Source organism: Centrocercus urophasianus, unplaced genomic scaffold (genome assembly GCF_019232065.1).
Source record: "Centrocercus urophasianus isolate 14NV4802_14NV808 unplaced genomic scaffold, USGS_Curo_1.0 seq_18, whole genome shotgun sequence".
In the NCBI taxonomy this organism is placed as follows: domain Eukaryota; kingdom Metazoa; phylum Chordata; class Aves; order Galliformes; family Phasianidae; genus Centrocercus; species Centrocercus urophasianus.
Genome location: NW_024884733.1, coordinates 22,914,704 through 22,929,801, shown reverse-complemented (window position 1 = coordinate 22,929,801; position 15,098 = coordinate 22,914,704). Strand labels below are relative to the sequence as shown.

Below are 15,098 nucleotides of genomic sequence, written 5' to 3'. Positions count from 1 at the left end.
GTGCCTCTAGGGCAGCCTCTGCCAAGAGGCCCAAACATTTCTGAAACCCAAGCAGAGGAAGCATGGTCAGACACTGCCTTTTGAAAGAACGTGGTTTCAATCATCCTGCTGCCTCTGCCGAACTCCTATTGGACAGCTCCATTCCTAAAAAATCGCACAAGGGTTTACTTTATTTATTTAATCAAGCTGTACTGCTCCTTATTCCCTCCTGGCTTTTTCAGAAATCAGGATCTACTACTTGTTCTTTCAAGATGCATATGAAGGCAGAAGGAGTTTGAAAAACAAACAATTTCAGCAGAAAGATGACATATTCCTCTGATTGATGCTCCAAGCCAAAATCTGATGAAAGCATCTTCTTTTTCGCAACAGATCACATTTTATTAGACTGATGCCACAAAGGCAGGAAAGAAGTCTCCCACTAGCTGCTTCATCAGTCTTGAAAAGATGGAGACTAGGAAAACCGTATTTAAAGATCTGCCTCTGCAGGGTGATAAAACTGGAAAACAGTGAGTATGATGCAAACCCTGAATTCTGGCAAGGTTCGCAAAAGCCCGGATACTAAGTAGTACTAATAACACAAGAGAATGCTAGGGTCAAACAACTGAAACAGCTCTTAAGTGTAAAGAAAACAACCTAAGAATACAAATAACCATACAAATTTAAATGTACTTAAAAATCTTTCTATAGTTTTAGTGACTTTCTGAACTCTATTCTTAGCTCAGTTTCGTTTCCTAGCCGCTGCCTACTTTATTGACTACATTACTGTGTTACATATTACTAACCTATGTTAGAATTATATTACGGATGTGAGAATACCTACGTCCCACCACATAGTTATGCAGATTTCCACAGCTATGCATTGTTAATGCAATAAGCAGGGAGCTGCAAGTTTTCATTTGCTGCAGAGCTGTCACAATTCCACCTTTTTTCCCTTTGAAGAATACCCGGAATTATTTGAAACCCAGAAATTCAGGTAGTGAGAACTGCACTACAAGCCATACTGTAAAACCACTACGGGATCAAAATGGCAAAAGCCTGAAGTCTACTTACCAGCAGTTAAAGCAAAGGCAGGCCAAAGCAGGCTCTCCCTGAAGCCCAGGGACATCCAACCCCTCACCTCTGTTACTACTATCGAAGTCCTAGAAGCAAAAGCTATGATTTTCAGAAGCCTCTACATGATTTAAGGTTCATTAATGTTCACTGCAATAAGATTTCTGCTTCTAAGCCATTTGTTCTCTTTAGAAAGTACTGCCTGTATGTTTTCCAGGCAAGCAAAGATTATGTAGGAGTTTATAGCTTAGTGAAACACACCACAACCAACGTATTTCAGGCTCTGTCCTCAACAGGACCTTAATGAAGACACACTGGTAAATGCAATTCAGAAGCACTAACGAACAGGTGGACATCTCGACTCCTGGCAATAACATCTCTATAGATATTACAGCTCACGAGTTCAAGAGATATACCCCCAGACCAGACATGGGAACACTGGAATTTCCATTTTACTCATTAGAGATGTTAGCTTACTGCTGAGTAACAGCACTTTACCCTGTCCAGTCTTCAACTGAATTAGACTAGTAATAACAAACATTCAAAGCATTTATGTAATTAACCTCTAATTCTACTGCCCTGTAACACACCATTATTACTTCCAGGAATACTGTCACAAAAAATAGGGGTCCTTGCTTCTGCAAGGTGCTATGGTAGACAAAGTTCAAGTGAATTACCCTGGAGTAATATGACCACATAAGAAAGCAATGGGCACAAACACAAAATTTAAGTTGAGGATTTGAGAAATTCCTGGCGGTAAGTGATAAGAACTGATCTTCTGGGATACAGAGGAGCTGCTCAGTCTTATGCCATCACAGGTGAAGCATCCACAAAACTGCTTAAACAAAGTTAAGCAAAGCAATGTACGGGACAAATACCTCAATAATATAGAAAGATCTCACGCAGAAAGAACACCTATGCTGAGATCAAAGACCATTACCCACAAATTAACAGCGTACTGTTCAACTGATGAAGGACAAAATATCAAGCACAAGTGCGTCTATCACAGGTCCAGCTAAAAGATCCTACCAGCTTATCCCTGACAAACTCCAATAGTGTCTACACTAAAGAAAGGAAACAGGCCCCAGGCCAAGCCAAACATCTTCCTTATTCAAATTACTAGGATGCTTCCTGAAGTTGCTAAATAAACTCATTAACTACATTCTTATTCAAATAAATGAACATACCCTGAACATTCAAATATCTTTTGAAACTCCTGGTAAGATAAAGGAGTGAGTCCGTGGATAAAGTAACCCTGGTTAAAATACAACAACCGCTTCTGCCAGGTGCAGATGCACGAAGACAACAGGTCCCAGGCCACCTGCAGAGCCCAACCTCAAACCCTGTGCACTGTGTTTTGCTTGGATGACAATAGGCAACCATTAAGAAAGTGGAAGCACTAGCGATTATTAGGCAGAACTGTCCTAAAAACCCAAACACAGGCAAACAGCTTACATAGGTACTTAAAGAACTGAAGGAAGAAGAAAAGAAACAATGCTAATACCTTTTCTGTTGAATAGCCTTTCCTTCCAATCTAGACTCTAAGCTTCTTTAGAGCTGGATCCAATCCATCAGTGTTTCACCTCAAACAAGAACTCTGTCATTGTCTCGAGGTGACCTTGGGTCATTAAAGCTAAAAAAGTCCTCTAAGCATCTCTGGTTGCTGGGGCATTCAGCCTAGTCACTCTGGGGTGGGAAGATCTTCCTGCAGCAGCCACCAGGACCACATATGGCTGTAAAGCTCCTTGATAGCCAAAGATCATCATGCAAATGCTTGTGGTTTTTTTTTTTCCCCCCTCTAAGTAGCAAGGACTAATCATGGAAATTAAACTCAGTTTCTATCCCAGTGAGCATCTACATTTATGAACACTTCTTTCAGTAGCTGAGTAATGACAAGCAGAGACAATAAAAAAGGAGTCTAAAAATACACTCCTCTTTTTCCTGGATTAGTGTGTCTACAGTTAAATATAAACTGTGCTCTATAAATTATCAAACACAATGTCAAATTCTGAAGCGTACTCCGGAATCTCTCACAGAGCACACAAAACAGAAAATGGTAATTTTGTTCTGGCCCACTTAGTCTGGAGAACAATATGCTACCGTGCTGGATCACCGAGGGCCTTCCATCCCTGGTCACATTGAAAATGGCCACAATCACCACAGCAGTTGCGCACTGCATTTTTTAGGGCCCTCTGCATCAAGTGAAGAGATTAATTCCCTGAACAGCTGCTCTTACAGGAAGGAAATCAAACGGCAATATTGCCACAGAATAGCTGGCACATGCATATTAGGAAGAATTTCCAGCGTTCACGCTTTCTGCTAAAAATGAACTTCCCCCTACTCATCTACTGCCAGTATCTTCATTTGGAACAAAGATATGCAGGGAACACTATTAGAACTGTTTTTATTTAAGGAATATTTGTTTATATGCATTATTACTTCTACAGCACTGTGACAGTGCCTTCTGCTTTGCAGGAATGAAAGGGACAAGCGTGCCCACAAGCCTCAGCCTCTTCCAGAAGCACACAGTAGAAGAAGCCACTGGCCACCATTAGAATACCGAGGTCTACCAGCAGCAGAAGGTGAATCCAAGGACAGCAACTTAGTGCTGCACTTACCTTTTCATTAAGTACCCCCAAATCTCTGATTCCAAGCGAATAATGTGCTACCAACTCACCACAAAGTAGTGGCTTAAGCATGGGTTAATTTGTATCGTGTAACATGGAACTGCAGAAAACTAGGGGAGGCCACACTGCAGCTCCTGAGGGCTGAGGAAAGGCCTGGCCTCCTCCCCACCTACCAGCATTTGACTCTCACCAGAAGGCTTCCAATATTTTGCCCAATTCACCACAAGCTCTCAAACCTGAACTATGAACAGGTCAACATCCATGCATCATAACAAACATTTAGAATTTAACTGAACTGCAAAGTCTTCCAATAATGCTTACCTTAACAATAACAACCTTTCAAGTCACAAATACCAGTTTTCCTTCTAACAACAGTAGAAAAACAGACTTACGGCAACTGCACTCATCTGCCCCACAAGAGATAACGTGACAGTCAGCTCCTGGAATTCCACATTCTCAATGGGCCACTGCGCACAACATTACCGGATGAGTCAGATCCATCTTAAATTATAAATTGTGAGTATTGTTGTCTTTGCCAGTTTTCAAGTATGCAATGATGAAAAATTCATAAGGGAAGGAAAGAAAAAAGGACGAGCTTCCTTCATCCCTCATGTACCTACAAAAGCTTTTAAGCAGCACTCAACCAGGGAGTGAATACAGAGAAGCCTTCAGCTCCTCCGACCAGGCTCGCACGCAATCACAGGCAGTGCACAGGCCCAAGCGCAGTGCAGTGACCTTCCATCTTCTTTTCAGCTGCGTGTGGAGGGTCAGATGGGACCACATCCTCACCAGCCACCTCGGAGGAAGCAAGGACTAAAACAGAGACAGCTTAGTGGCCACCTGACAGCTCTGCAAACACTCCAGACTGGAGCAACTGGCTCCAAAGAGCTTTGCTATTGAAAGGGCTCCAGTGGTGCCAGTGCCCTCTGCCAACGCTGAAAGTCACCAACATGGACAGAAAAGCATTACGCAGAGAACATTCCTGAAGCACTGAATTAGAGGGCAAATTTGATTTGCATCTGTTCCGAAACAGATTATCATGCTGCACCCCCAGGACTTCTGGAAGCTCAGAAACCAAATACTCTATAGCCCCAACCCTGAAAAGTATTGGTGCATGATCTCACACTGGGGAAAATATACCAACTGTAAGATATTTATTGCTATAAAGCGTCTCATAAGAATTTAGTATTAAAAAAAAAAAAAAGTGAATGTAGGGAAAATTATTTGAGACTTCAAGAATGCATAATTCTCCATCACAACAGCATCACTGACGCAATTGCATGTGCCTTAGCAACAAAAGCTTACTACAGAATCTTATATACATCACAACTCTAAATATCAAAGCCAGGCTTGCCTTTCATCGTGTAACTAACCCTTTTCAGAAAGGACACAGAGGTCTAGGTTGTGTCTTTTTTTTTTTTTAAATATATTTTTAATCTTTAAATAAGGATTTATTTCTTGACTCTTACAGATTCTCTTCATTGAGGGGAGAATCATCAAATATGTTGCAATCAAAGGTAGAACAATAGGTAAAAGATGCTCAGCCCCTTCCTTCACTTTACAGGGTCCTAAAGAAGAAATAATTAGGTGACCCAGTATGATTAGGGAAAACGTGGATTATCATTGCGAAAAATAAAGATATATCTAACACTGGTGTTACTGAGCTTGATCTTAATTTATGCAAGCAATGTAACAAATAGAACAATACTAGGTAGTTGAAAAAATTGCTTTCTTACTGTATCTCATCTGAAAACACCTTATTTCTAACAGTGATGTTCCACCACTATTGCATTCTCCCAGAATACTCAAGTAAACAAAAGGTCTTATCTTCACTGCCCCAAGCTATCACCCAAAACTGGTTATAATTGAAGGCATGAACAAAGTAAGTAACAAACCTGCAAAGTCAAGGCTCTGAGAAATCAGCGGGCATCACACCACAGCACCAGCTCAGCTCTACCACTCAATACCTCCCAAGTAGAACAGCGCAGTTTCATGTATTTAAGCCTCGTTCTTCCCTCCAAGCTTCTCCTTCCTTTTCTAGATAGTTAATTTTAGACAATTATTGCCTCTGACACATTGAGACCTTCTCCCTGCCTTTTTCTTAGTGTGTATCTAGTGACCTACAAAAGCCCCCTGCATCTAAAACATTCTGGTATTTTAGAAAGATGGATCATTTGAAGGAGGAAAAAAGAGCAAGCAAGGGAATTCATTTGAACGCCCACTTCTTCAACATCTTCACTTGACAGTATCTCAAACATTTCGACACACTCAAACATTACATCTAAATCCATATTAGATACCGATTTTACTACAACTATGTCTGTTTTACTTATTAAACTGTAAACATTACCTTCCTCTTTCCTTTTCTATAGAGTCCTGCAAAAACACATCCTGCTTGTGGAGCTGCTTGGAAGTCCTACGCTTTTGATAACCAGATGTATGCACAAACAATTCCAGAGTATTACCTTACAGAAACACCCTTTCCATTTTCATTCCCATGCCAGCTCTTCCTTTCGCATCCATTCGAATGGCACAGAAAGACACATGAACACACAAAATACAGGCATGCTCATCTCTTCCTCCATCCTTTGCGGAAAGGAGAGAAAGAGAGAAGTGCAGTGGGGGAAGGGTGCCTTTCCAGAGATAAGCAAATTTTGTGAAATCTGGCCTATCATTTACAAAGGCAACGTGGTTTATCATTGTTTCACTTGCAAAGAAAACTTTGCGCCCACTTCTCCCCCAAAACCCCAATGACATTGAAAAAAATACTGCATTGCAGTATTTGCCAGTGCATCCAAGTGTATCCAGTCAGCTGTCCCACCGATAAACAAATGTACGTTTTAATGTGCCCAGGCATGTAAATTAGTTGTTTAGCAGACACAGATTGCCAAAACAGACGAGTAGATTTGTCAAGTTATCTGCATCTCTCTCACCATAATATCCTCTGCCACTGCCCATTTCTTGCCTGGAGTCCCTACTGAAAAATTTTCAAAGTGCAAGTTCCTAAGGAAGACACCAGATTCCCCTGCCAGAATATGGGATGCAATCAGACTTTATTTCTCCCGAAAAACCTCGGGGAGCGCAGAAGATAACCCGCATTTAATTAATACCCTCACAGCATTTCAAGTAGGAAGGTTGGTGAAAAAAAGTCATCGTAACCTAAAAGATGTTTCCAAAAATTAATATATGCAAGATTAACACAACCAGATTTTCTTTCAACAGAGTCAAAATATTTATCAGGAGCAAATAAAGATGAGGAAGACTATTCCAAACCCATTCAAGTGAGATTTTTAAGTACACCCCTTCTAATTCATCCTTTGTCACAACAGCTCGGGCTCACTTCGAGAGCTCAAAAAAGAAAAATTAATAAAGAAGAAAGCAGAGGCGGCAAGAAAGCCAAACAACAGCAGAGACATCTGAGTCTAACATGGGAACTTGATTAGTGAAGTACATGGAGACAGGATTTTAAACTGCTGGACAGGACTCACATTGCATCAAAACCTAATTCTGAATTTCATCCTTTCTGACTAGGTGTTCACCAAGACAGCAGTGTTCTTTTTTTTCCTTCCCAAAACATGCCTAAATACTGCTGCAATTTCTCCACCTTTTAATTTAAACTGGAAGAGGCTTTACATTTTCATCTTTCTATAGTAATTCCGAGCAATTTAACTACTAATTTCACTAACCTCACAGCTATTTTCCTATATGAAGGTCTACAGCGTGATCCCTTACATGCAGAAAGAATGCCACTATGTGCAGGCTGTATTCATTAATATCATCCTAAAACAAAGAAAAGAGGAAGACTGAGGCAGGAACACGTGCGCCATAAGACAAGGACTACATTTTAAAATCTTTGTAGAAATACCAAACTGAACAAAAAGTGAAAATGTAAGTGCTAGCTGATGACTCTTGAACAATGCAGCTGTGTATAATAAAGGCACCCTTATTTATTGGCGTGACTAAGTTAACAGATTTAGAACACAGCATCTCTGTTTCAGATGGAAGAAAAATCATTTTGCTCACACATACAACTATAATACTTGTCAGAACACATCTCTGCACACGGACAGGCTGTGAAATACACAATTTTACACATACACACACACCCTCAAGATTTTTCCCCTTACAATGTAAAACAGTGCAGCTTTCAGAGGGCCATTCAGCCACTTTACAGAAAGGACTGCAGCAGAAGCAGCACTAAAAACAAAGCAAATCAGAAGGGGGATTTAATTTCTTTTTATTCCTACTGAAATCGAGCACTAATGTCCCTGCTCCGATTTGCATTTGAAGCAATTGTGCAAGAGAGAAAGGAAGAGAGTAAGAAATAATCTGAAAACGAAGGCAGAAAGAAAGGCGTGTTCTGTATCCGTGCTCCGCTCCTCTTGTGCCTCCTGATGTGTGATAGATGAGCATGTTCTGGGCAACCACATTTTCCTATCTCTTACACTACCGTCTATCGCCCAGTAGCCGCTACGCCGTTAACGCTCCAGCACCGACAGCCTCGCTTAAAGATGCGCTTCTCTATGGCACATTGTTTGCCACCACAATGAGAGCCCATCACCACCAGCACAATATTCAGCTGCAGTTCCCAAAGTAAAGTTGCCACGCGCAGCCTGCCATTGGAAGTGGCACTGCTACAGCAGATGGAGAATAGATGGTGGCTCAAGGTGGGGCTGGAGACGGAGAGGAAAATAATCCCATTATTTTCTTAAATTCTGCTCAGCGCATAAACGGCAGGATCTGGTGAACTCCCCTGAACTGATTATCCTGCCATATAACCATCTGATTTTGTAAAAATACCAATATCACTTAACACAAAATCACCGCTTAGGGTAAATTCATTCTACCTACTGTTCTCATAGGGACATTTGCTGGAAAATTCTAAGAAATGATTTGCAGAAGCTATCAGCTGTGGGAGTTCACTATTATACCTCTGTCAACTTCATTCAATATAATTTACATTTTTTTTTTTTTTATACTGCCTCACAGGATTCCTTGCCATTTTTTGCACGTACAATTTCACAGCAGGGAGGGGAAAAAAAAAAAAAAAGAAAAAAAAAAAAAAAAAAAAAAAAGATAACCCTCTTTTGCAAAGGAGAAAGAACAGATGCTTAAAAACAGATTTCTAGAAATCACTGTAAGCCTGAGCCAGAAATGTAATTAACACCTATTTATAAAGAATAATTAAAGTTGTGACTGCCACAAAGAATAGCACAGATAATCGAGGTAGCCCCTGCTTTTTTCTTTTTTTTAAGATTTTTTTTTTTTTTTTTTTTTTTTTTTTTTTTACACTGTTTGCAGTATTCCCACATGATTGCCACCTGCTCCCCCACTCAGCTTCCCCTCTGCTCGTTTCCCCGGCAACCTTTCATTGGCTTTTCCTCCCAGCTATCGCTTTCAGTTCGGCTGCTCAGTCTAATCTTATTTGTTTTACACCCATCAAAACAAGCAGGCAGACAAAGGCAATCCTGTAAGAAAGGGAAAAGACCGCCGCTTTGTTTCCCCGGCCGCGCTCCGTGGCGGCGGCGAGGGGACCGAGCGGGGGTGCATTGTGCGCGGCCCCCCGCCCCGGGGATGCGATCGTGCCATTTTGCACAAGGCGAGCACAAAAGGGGAGAGAGCGGCTCCGGTCCCTCGGCTGCCAGCGCGGGCTAAAAATAGAATTACTATCCGCGCACAGAAATATGGCTTTGCCCTTCTCCTCGGTACGAAGGAATAATAATAATAATAATAAAAAAAAAAAAAAAAAAAAAAGCAAAAAGCGCACAGACCGCGGCCCCCGGCCCCGCGCAGCCCCGCACTACCTGACTCCCCGCGCACGGCCCCACGCGGGGCCACCCGCACCCCCCGCGGCGCTCCCGGCCCGGCGCGGCGCTGCCCATCGCGGTGGCGGCTCCCGAACAAAGAGCCCCGCGCGGTGCGGTGGGGCGAGGCGCCGCGCTCACTTACCATCTTCAGGCCATTCCACTCCATCTGGGATCGCCAAGATGGACCCTCAGAGCCCCTCACCGAGTCGGAAGCAAAGAGAGCGTTATGTAAAAGCTGACATTCCTTCTTACAGCGCGGCTGCCCAGCGATGCAACAAAATCGACATAGACTAGGCGCTGCAACACACACAGCCTCCTCCTCTTTTTATGAGGTCATGACAGGAAACTCTTTGAAATACAATATGCAGCATTTACCGAAGCTCATATAAATCACTCGCTTTTAAAATTACCATACCTATTGCGCAGTCCACCAAAAGAAAATTACCAATCTCGAGGCTTTTTTTTTTGTCCTCCCCTCTCCTCCCCCCCCCCCCCCCCCCCGAGGATTTCGCATCTCCGAACGCCGCCGTGCACGCACCCCCGCTCGCACAAAGCCGCCGTCCCCGCGCCCGCCACGCACCGCCCGGCATCAGCGCTCCGCTCCGAGCGCACCGCCGCCACCTCGCAACGAGAGTACATCCTTTATTAAAGGACGCGCAGACATTAAATATGAAAGGGAGGGAGGGAGAGAGAGAGAGAGAGGGAGAGAGAGGGAGAGATCATGGACGAGCACAGCAAGCCACCCCCGTGTGAGACAGGCGGAGAGCGATGCACGTTTGGGGAAATCTATGTCAGCCTCTACGTCTACCTCTACAGACACCCGCTGCGCCCCGAGCTTAAATCTACCAATACCTACCATAACCATTCTTAATGGCAAATATTGGGTCTTGAAAGGCTTCAACTCTTCTACAGACTGGCTAAGGTTTCGGGGACCTGACTTTTATTGGTATTTGTTAAGATCCACCAAGCACAGTGTGCGCAGCGGGCGCGGGGGGCGCGGGGCGGGCGGTGGGGCCGCGCTGCCCGCTCGCTGCTGGCGCTGCCGCTGCTGGCGCTGCTGCCGCCGGCCCCGCGCCGCGCCCATTTATGGCCCCATCTGTCAGCGGCGCCCGCGCGCTCATTGGCCGCCGCCGCGCGGGGAGGCGTCGAGACATCAGGTGCTATTGAAATGAGCCGCCGCCAGATTGACGGTGTTAATGAGCCGCTGACCTCCGCCCGCCGCGGCACCGGGCGGGGTCCCGAACCGCGCCGCTCGTTAAGGCCCGCGCCGAGGAGGGCCGCGCGGCCCCTCCGCGCCTCTCCCCGCGCCGCCGCCCGGCGGGGAGCAGCGCGCGAGGCCTGCCGTGCGCCCCAACGGCCGCGCCGAACGCCCCCCGCTCGGCCCTCGCTCGGCTGGGGCGGCCCAGCCCTCGGCCGGCATTGTGCTGAGCGGAGCGTGCCCGAGTTCGCACACACACCGCTGACAGAACCGCCGCCCCACGCAGCGCGGCAGGTTAGTGACAGTTCGTGACAGAGCAGCGCGTTCCTGTGCCATATTCTACGATTCCTCGCTCGCAGGTTGGCCGAGCCAGCAAGGCGCGGCATCCCTTCATCGCAACTGACCTGGAGTTCGCACGCACCCCCACTAAAGCGTTCTGCTCTACACACACGCAGGGATCGCCTCGTTCCACCATTCGGGCGTTCCTGGCAGCAAAGACGGTCCCTCGCAGTTCGGTACTAACGGGAGCGCTCCCAAAGCTGAGGTAAAAGCAGAGTGGTGGGATGAGCCCACACAGAGCTCCTTCCGAGGAGAAAGAAGGGCACCTCCACACAAACCACCGCGCACACCTTCAAAAACACCTAACTGGATAACCACTGCTCAGAAGTTGCATTTTATTTTGCAGTATAGATGTGCCCCCTCGGAGCTGCTCGGCTCAGAGCTGACATGCCGTACATCTCACATTGCTTTCAGTCACACACACACTCACTGAACACGGGAATACAATGTATGAAATACAGTCAGATTACAAAGCCCAGCTCCAAGCTGACCCACCACAGAGAAAAACCACATTTACAAGGCGTCACACAACCTAGCTGTGGAATGAGTACTGAATTTGATTAAAATAGGAACAATGTAAGGATGCTGCGGAGGGTTTCTCTCACCATACATCTTTTTGAGCACATTTCTAGCTTGGTAAAAACTAGCAGAGATTAAACTCGCCCAGAAGATCCGTTTCCTAACTCGACTACTGAGGTGATCCACTCTCCAAACACCGGCATCACAATGCTACAGAGCCACTTTATTACCATACATTTGCGTGCAAATATACATTGAACATTGAAGTTAAATTTGTAATGCAAATTTTTACTTAAGGTCTCTTCGGGGTTAATAACAATTAAAGAAGGAAATCCAGACATTATTTTATGTCTTTTCAAGTTCAGCTTACTTCGTTGCAATAAATTGGTTATGCATATCAGAAGATTCAGCCATTTTTCTGAAACAATAATTGCACGCTGCTCCCCTAAAAAACACATCATCTCTTTCGTTTGTCTGTATATCCAGGTGCTCTGCACACCGACCGCGTTCCCCAAAAGCGCCCCACACACAGGCTTTCCGAGGAGCACTAAAACAAACGCTCAACCGTCCTCAGAGGCCTCCCTCCGTAAAGACAAAGGCAGAATCCTATTGTTGAAAAAGTCAACCTTATTCTCGTGTTTCCAATAGTACCATTTATCTCTCAGGGTAAGCGCCTGGCCACGGCATCACAGTTGTGACACATTCGTAAAGCATCAAATTCTCAATACAGCCCCTCCAGAATCCACCCGCAAACATATTTTTAATGCAGTCTTCCATCCCCACAAAATAGAAACTTGTCTTAAACAGCTAATCCAATATCAAAATGAAATCACAGGGTTGTTTCCCACCCCCACCCCCCCTCTCCTTACCATAAATGAGCAGTTTCTTGACTCATTAATGACAGTTTCCCTTAAAAGAAGTGATCTCATATCACTGAGCCCCTCTCCACCACGCATACATCCCAAAGGTTGCGGGTATCTTAGCATCAGTAGCCGCTAGCAAGCTCTCTCATACAGAGCCCAGATGGACTATACCAGAAGCCAATTCAGCGTTAATAACTACCTACTCTGTGCAGTTTAGAAGCCTTACGTGGCATAATGTCCTAGGCAACAGCAGCCGATTGAAACCGCAAATAAAAGACAACCCAATTCTCCAAAAGCATCAAAAGGAAAAAAATCATAATAAATTCAAGAATGATTTTTTTAATCTCTTACTTTCAGAAGATTAATCTGAAGCCTTCATAAACATAGAAAAAGGAGAAAAAACAGATGCTGCCCAGAAAAAGTGACAAAATATTACCTCATTATTTAACAAAGCAGCATTAAGCGTCCTGCTGATTTCAAACATCTTGTCACAGATTTTGGTTAAGAGAAACAGAAAGAATCCTTTGCAAGCCCTCTGTCTGCAAAGGGTTCTTCAATTTTCTTGCGCACAACAGAATAGTCAATATGTTATTTCCCTAGAGTTCGCACATTAAAACATCTAGTCAGTGAGCTGAATTTTCCCCTTATCACACAGTAGACTCCTGCTATATGTACTGCTCTCTTTGCAAGATTAGCCTGCCCCAAACATGGCTGTTGTTTAAACTATTCTTTAAAGTAACAGTTCACTCCATAACCACCAGGTGGGCAGTGAACACAGATTCAAGTAACCATCTTAAAGATTTCTTCTTGGAATCGCTTTAGGCTGTGATACACAGCAGAACCCACAGCACTATACCTATCAAGCACGAGGAAAAAAAAAAACACACGTGTATGATTTAAATACATGTATGTGGTCTGCACTGTTTTGTGCACTTTCCTCTCCAGAAGCTCAACTAAAAAAAACACCAAAACTTCCACCATTAAAGGGACCTTAAAATTTTTGAAGGACCATTTCATTCAGCAAAAATGGACTAAATGGTAACACCCTATCAGTTCAGAGAACAAAACGTAATTAGAAGGGAAATCACACCCATTGAAATGGTCTGTACTGCAGACCAAAATTAGCATCAAGTTCAGCCTGACAGCATCTCAGGAATACACGAAATTCAGTGTGTAAATAATTCACATGTGGGTAGAGTCTGCTAGAAAATACTAACTATACCTCCAAGCAAATTTGCAGACAACTTGATAAGATAATGTCATGACGTAGCTCGGCTTAAATTCATTTATGAAATCACTGTTGTAGGCATCAAAGCACATGACTGAAAAATGTATGGGAAGGACACTTTTCAACAGTGCACAAACCTCCAAATAGATCAAACTCCCCATTCCCATGTCTTCCCCCCCTCCACCCCTTTTTTACTTAAGACCAAATAACTCAAGAAATATTTCCATTACTACAATAAACAAATTTACTCAGTGCTCTACAGCAACACCCAGAGGCCTGAATGAGATCGGGATCCTTTGAGCTCGGTGCTATACACAAACTTTTGAAGTTGTTTCTTACCAAAGACTTAGAAAGGCACCAAGACAGCACAACACAGATGTGCAAGAAGGAACAACAAAGATAAAAACCAAGTGTCTCTGTGGGCCAGGATAGACAGGTATGAGAATTACAGGATCTCCAGCCACTTCCTGCACTAAGGCAGAACCCAAAAGGTTATTTACTGTGGTTAAATAATAAAAGCATGGTATGGACCAGGGATTCTTCAGATTTTTCACCTACGAAGTATCACTAATTCTTTCAAACACAGCAATCCTTGCTGAGTAAGTACAAGCAGAGTAGTGGTTTTCTTTGTTGGCCTTTAACTAATATTAAAGTGATGCAGTAATGACTTAACCTTCTTGAATATGTATTGAGTTTCAAGTCATCCCTTTTTATACGAGGAGAAAGAGGAGAAAGGTTATTTGCATCGATTTCTGTTTGCATGAAATAAGCTTATTTTCTCATTCACCATATGCCTTGAACACTAATTAAAAGTGTCATTTTCTTCTAATGTAAAAGCATAATCATTCAGTAAATAAGTACCCTTGGCTTTCTGGACTTTGTGATAATCTATTTAAGGACTTTTTATTTCCAGGTACCTTCAGTGCTTGAATTACTACGTACTCCTCTGATTTAAAGTGAAGTGTTTTATAAACATGCATTTCCTTCCCTCCCTCCCCCCCCCAAACAAAAAAGAAAAAAAAAAAAAAGAGGTAGAAGTGTACCTCTAAGGCCCCACACTCCTCTTATCCCGAGGCAAATCCATCCAATCAATATGAAACCATTCACATGCCACCATCTGCCAAGCTGTAGAGCAATGTGGCTGGAACAGACCTCTTATAAAGCAGCAGTAGTCTCATTTTCAGTCTATTAGGAAAGCACCAGAGCTCTCATGTGCAAGGACACAAAACTCCAGCTCAGGCTCTTTCACACCAGCTCCACTGCCGCATAACTCCTGTAATTCTGCTGCTTGAGTTTTCATGCTAATCATCAAAGCATGAGGGAGGAGAAAATGATCAGTAACAGTCCTATTTCACTGCAGTACAAAATAAAGAATTCAGTTTAATTCTATCCTAATATGATTACAGCAAACCATTTAAGTGCTGCTGCCTGCGAACTACAGCCTGACATTTTCCATCGCCTCATTTT

The 15,098-nt window shown here is 43.7% G+C and overlaps 1 protein-coding gene across 5 annotated transcripts in view; it reads right to left on the bottom strand.

Annotated features, from left to right (window-relative positions):
• ELAVL4 (ELAV like RNA binding protein 4) overlaps window positions 1-15,098 on the bottom strand; it is a 72,064-nt gene that overhangs the window by 46,097 nt on the left and 10,869 nt on the right. Inside the window, exon 1 of one of the 5 annotated variants that reach the window (XM_042819581.1) lies at window positions 12,410-12,526. The exons of 1 other annotated variant lie outside the window; for it this stretch is intronic. In XM_042819581.1, coding sequence (XP_042675515.1) covers window positions 12,410-12,526 — 117 coding nt within the window. Of the gene's footprint in view, window positions 1-9,626; window positions 9,684-10,340; window positions 10,437-12,409; window positions 12,527-15,098 lie in introns of those variants that run through there. 3 more of the 5 variants (XM_042819583.1, XM_042819585.1, XM_042819582.1) reach the window with 3 other exon arrangements.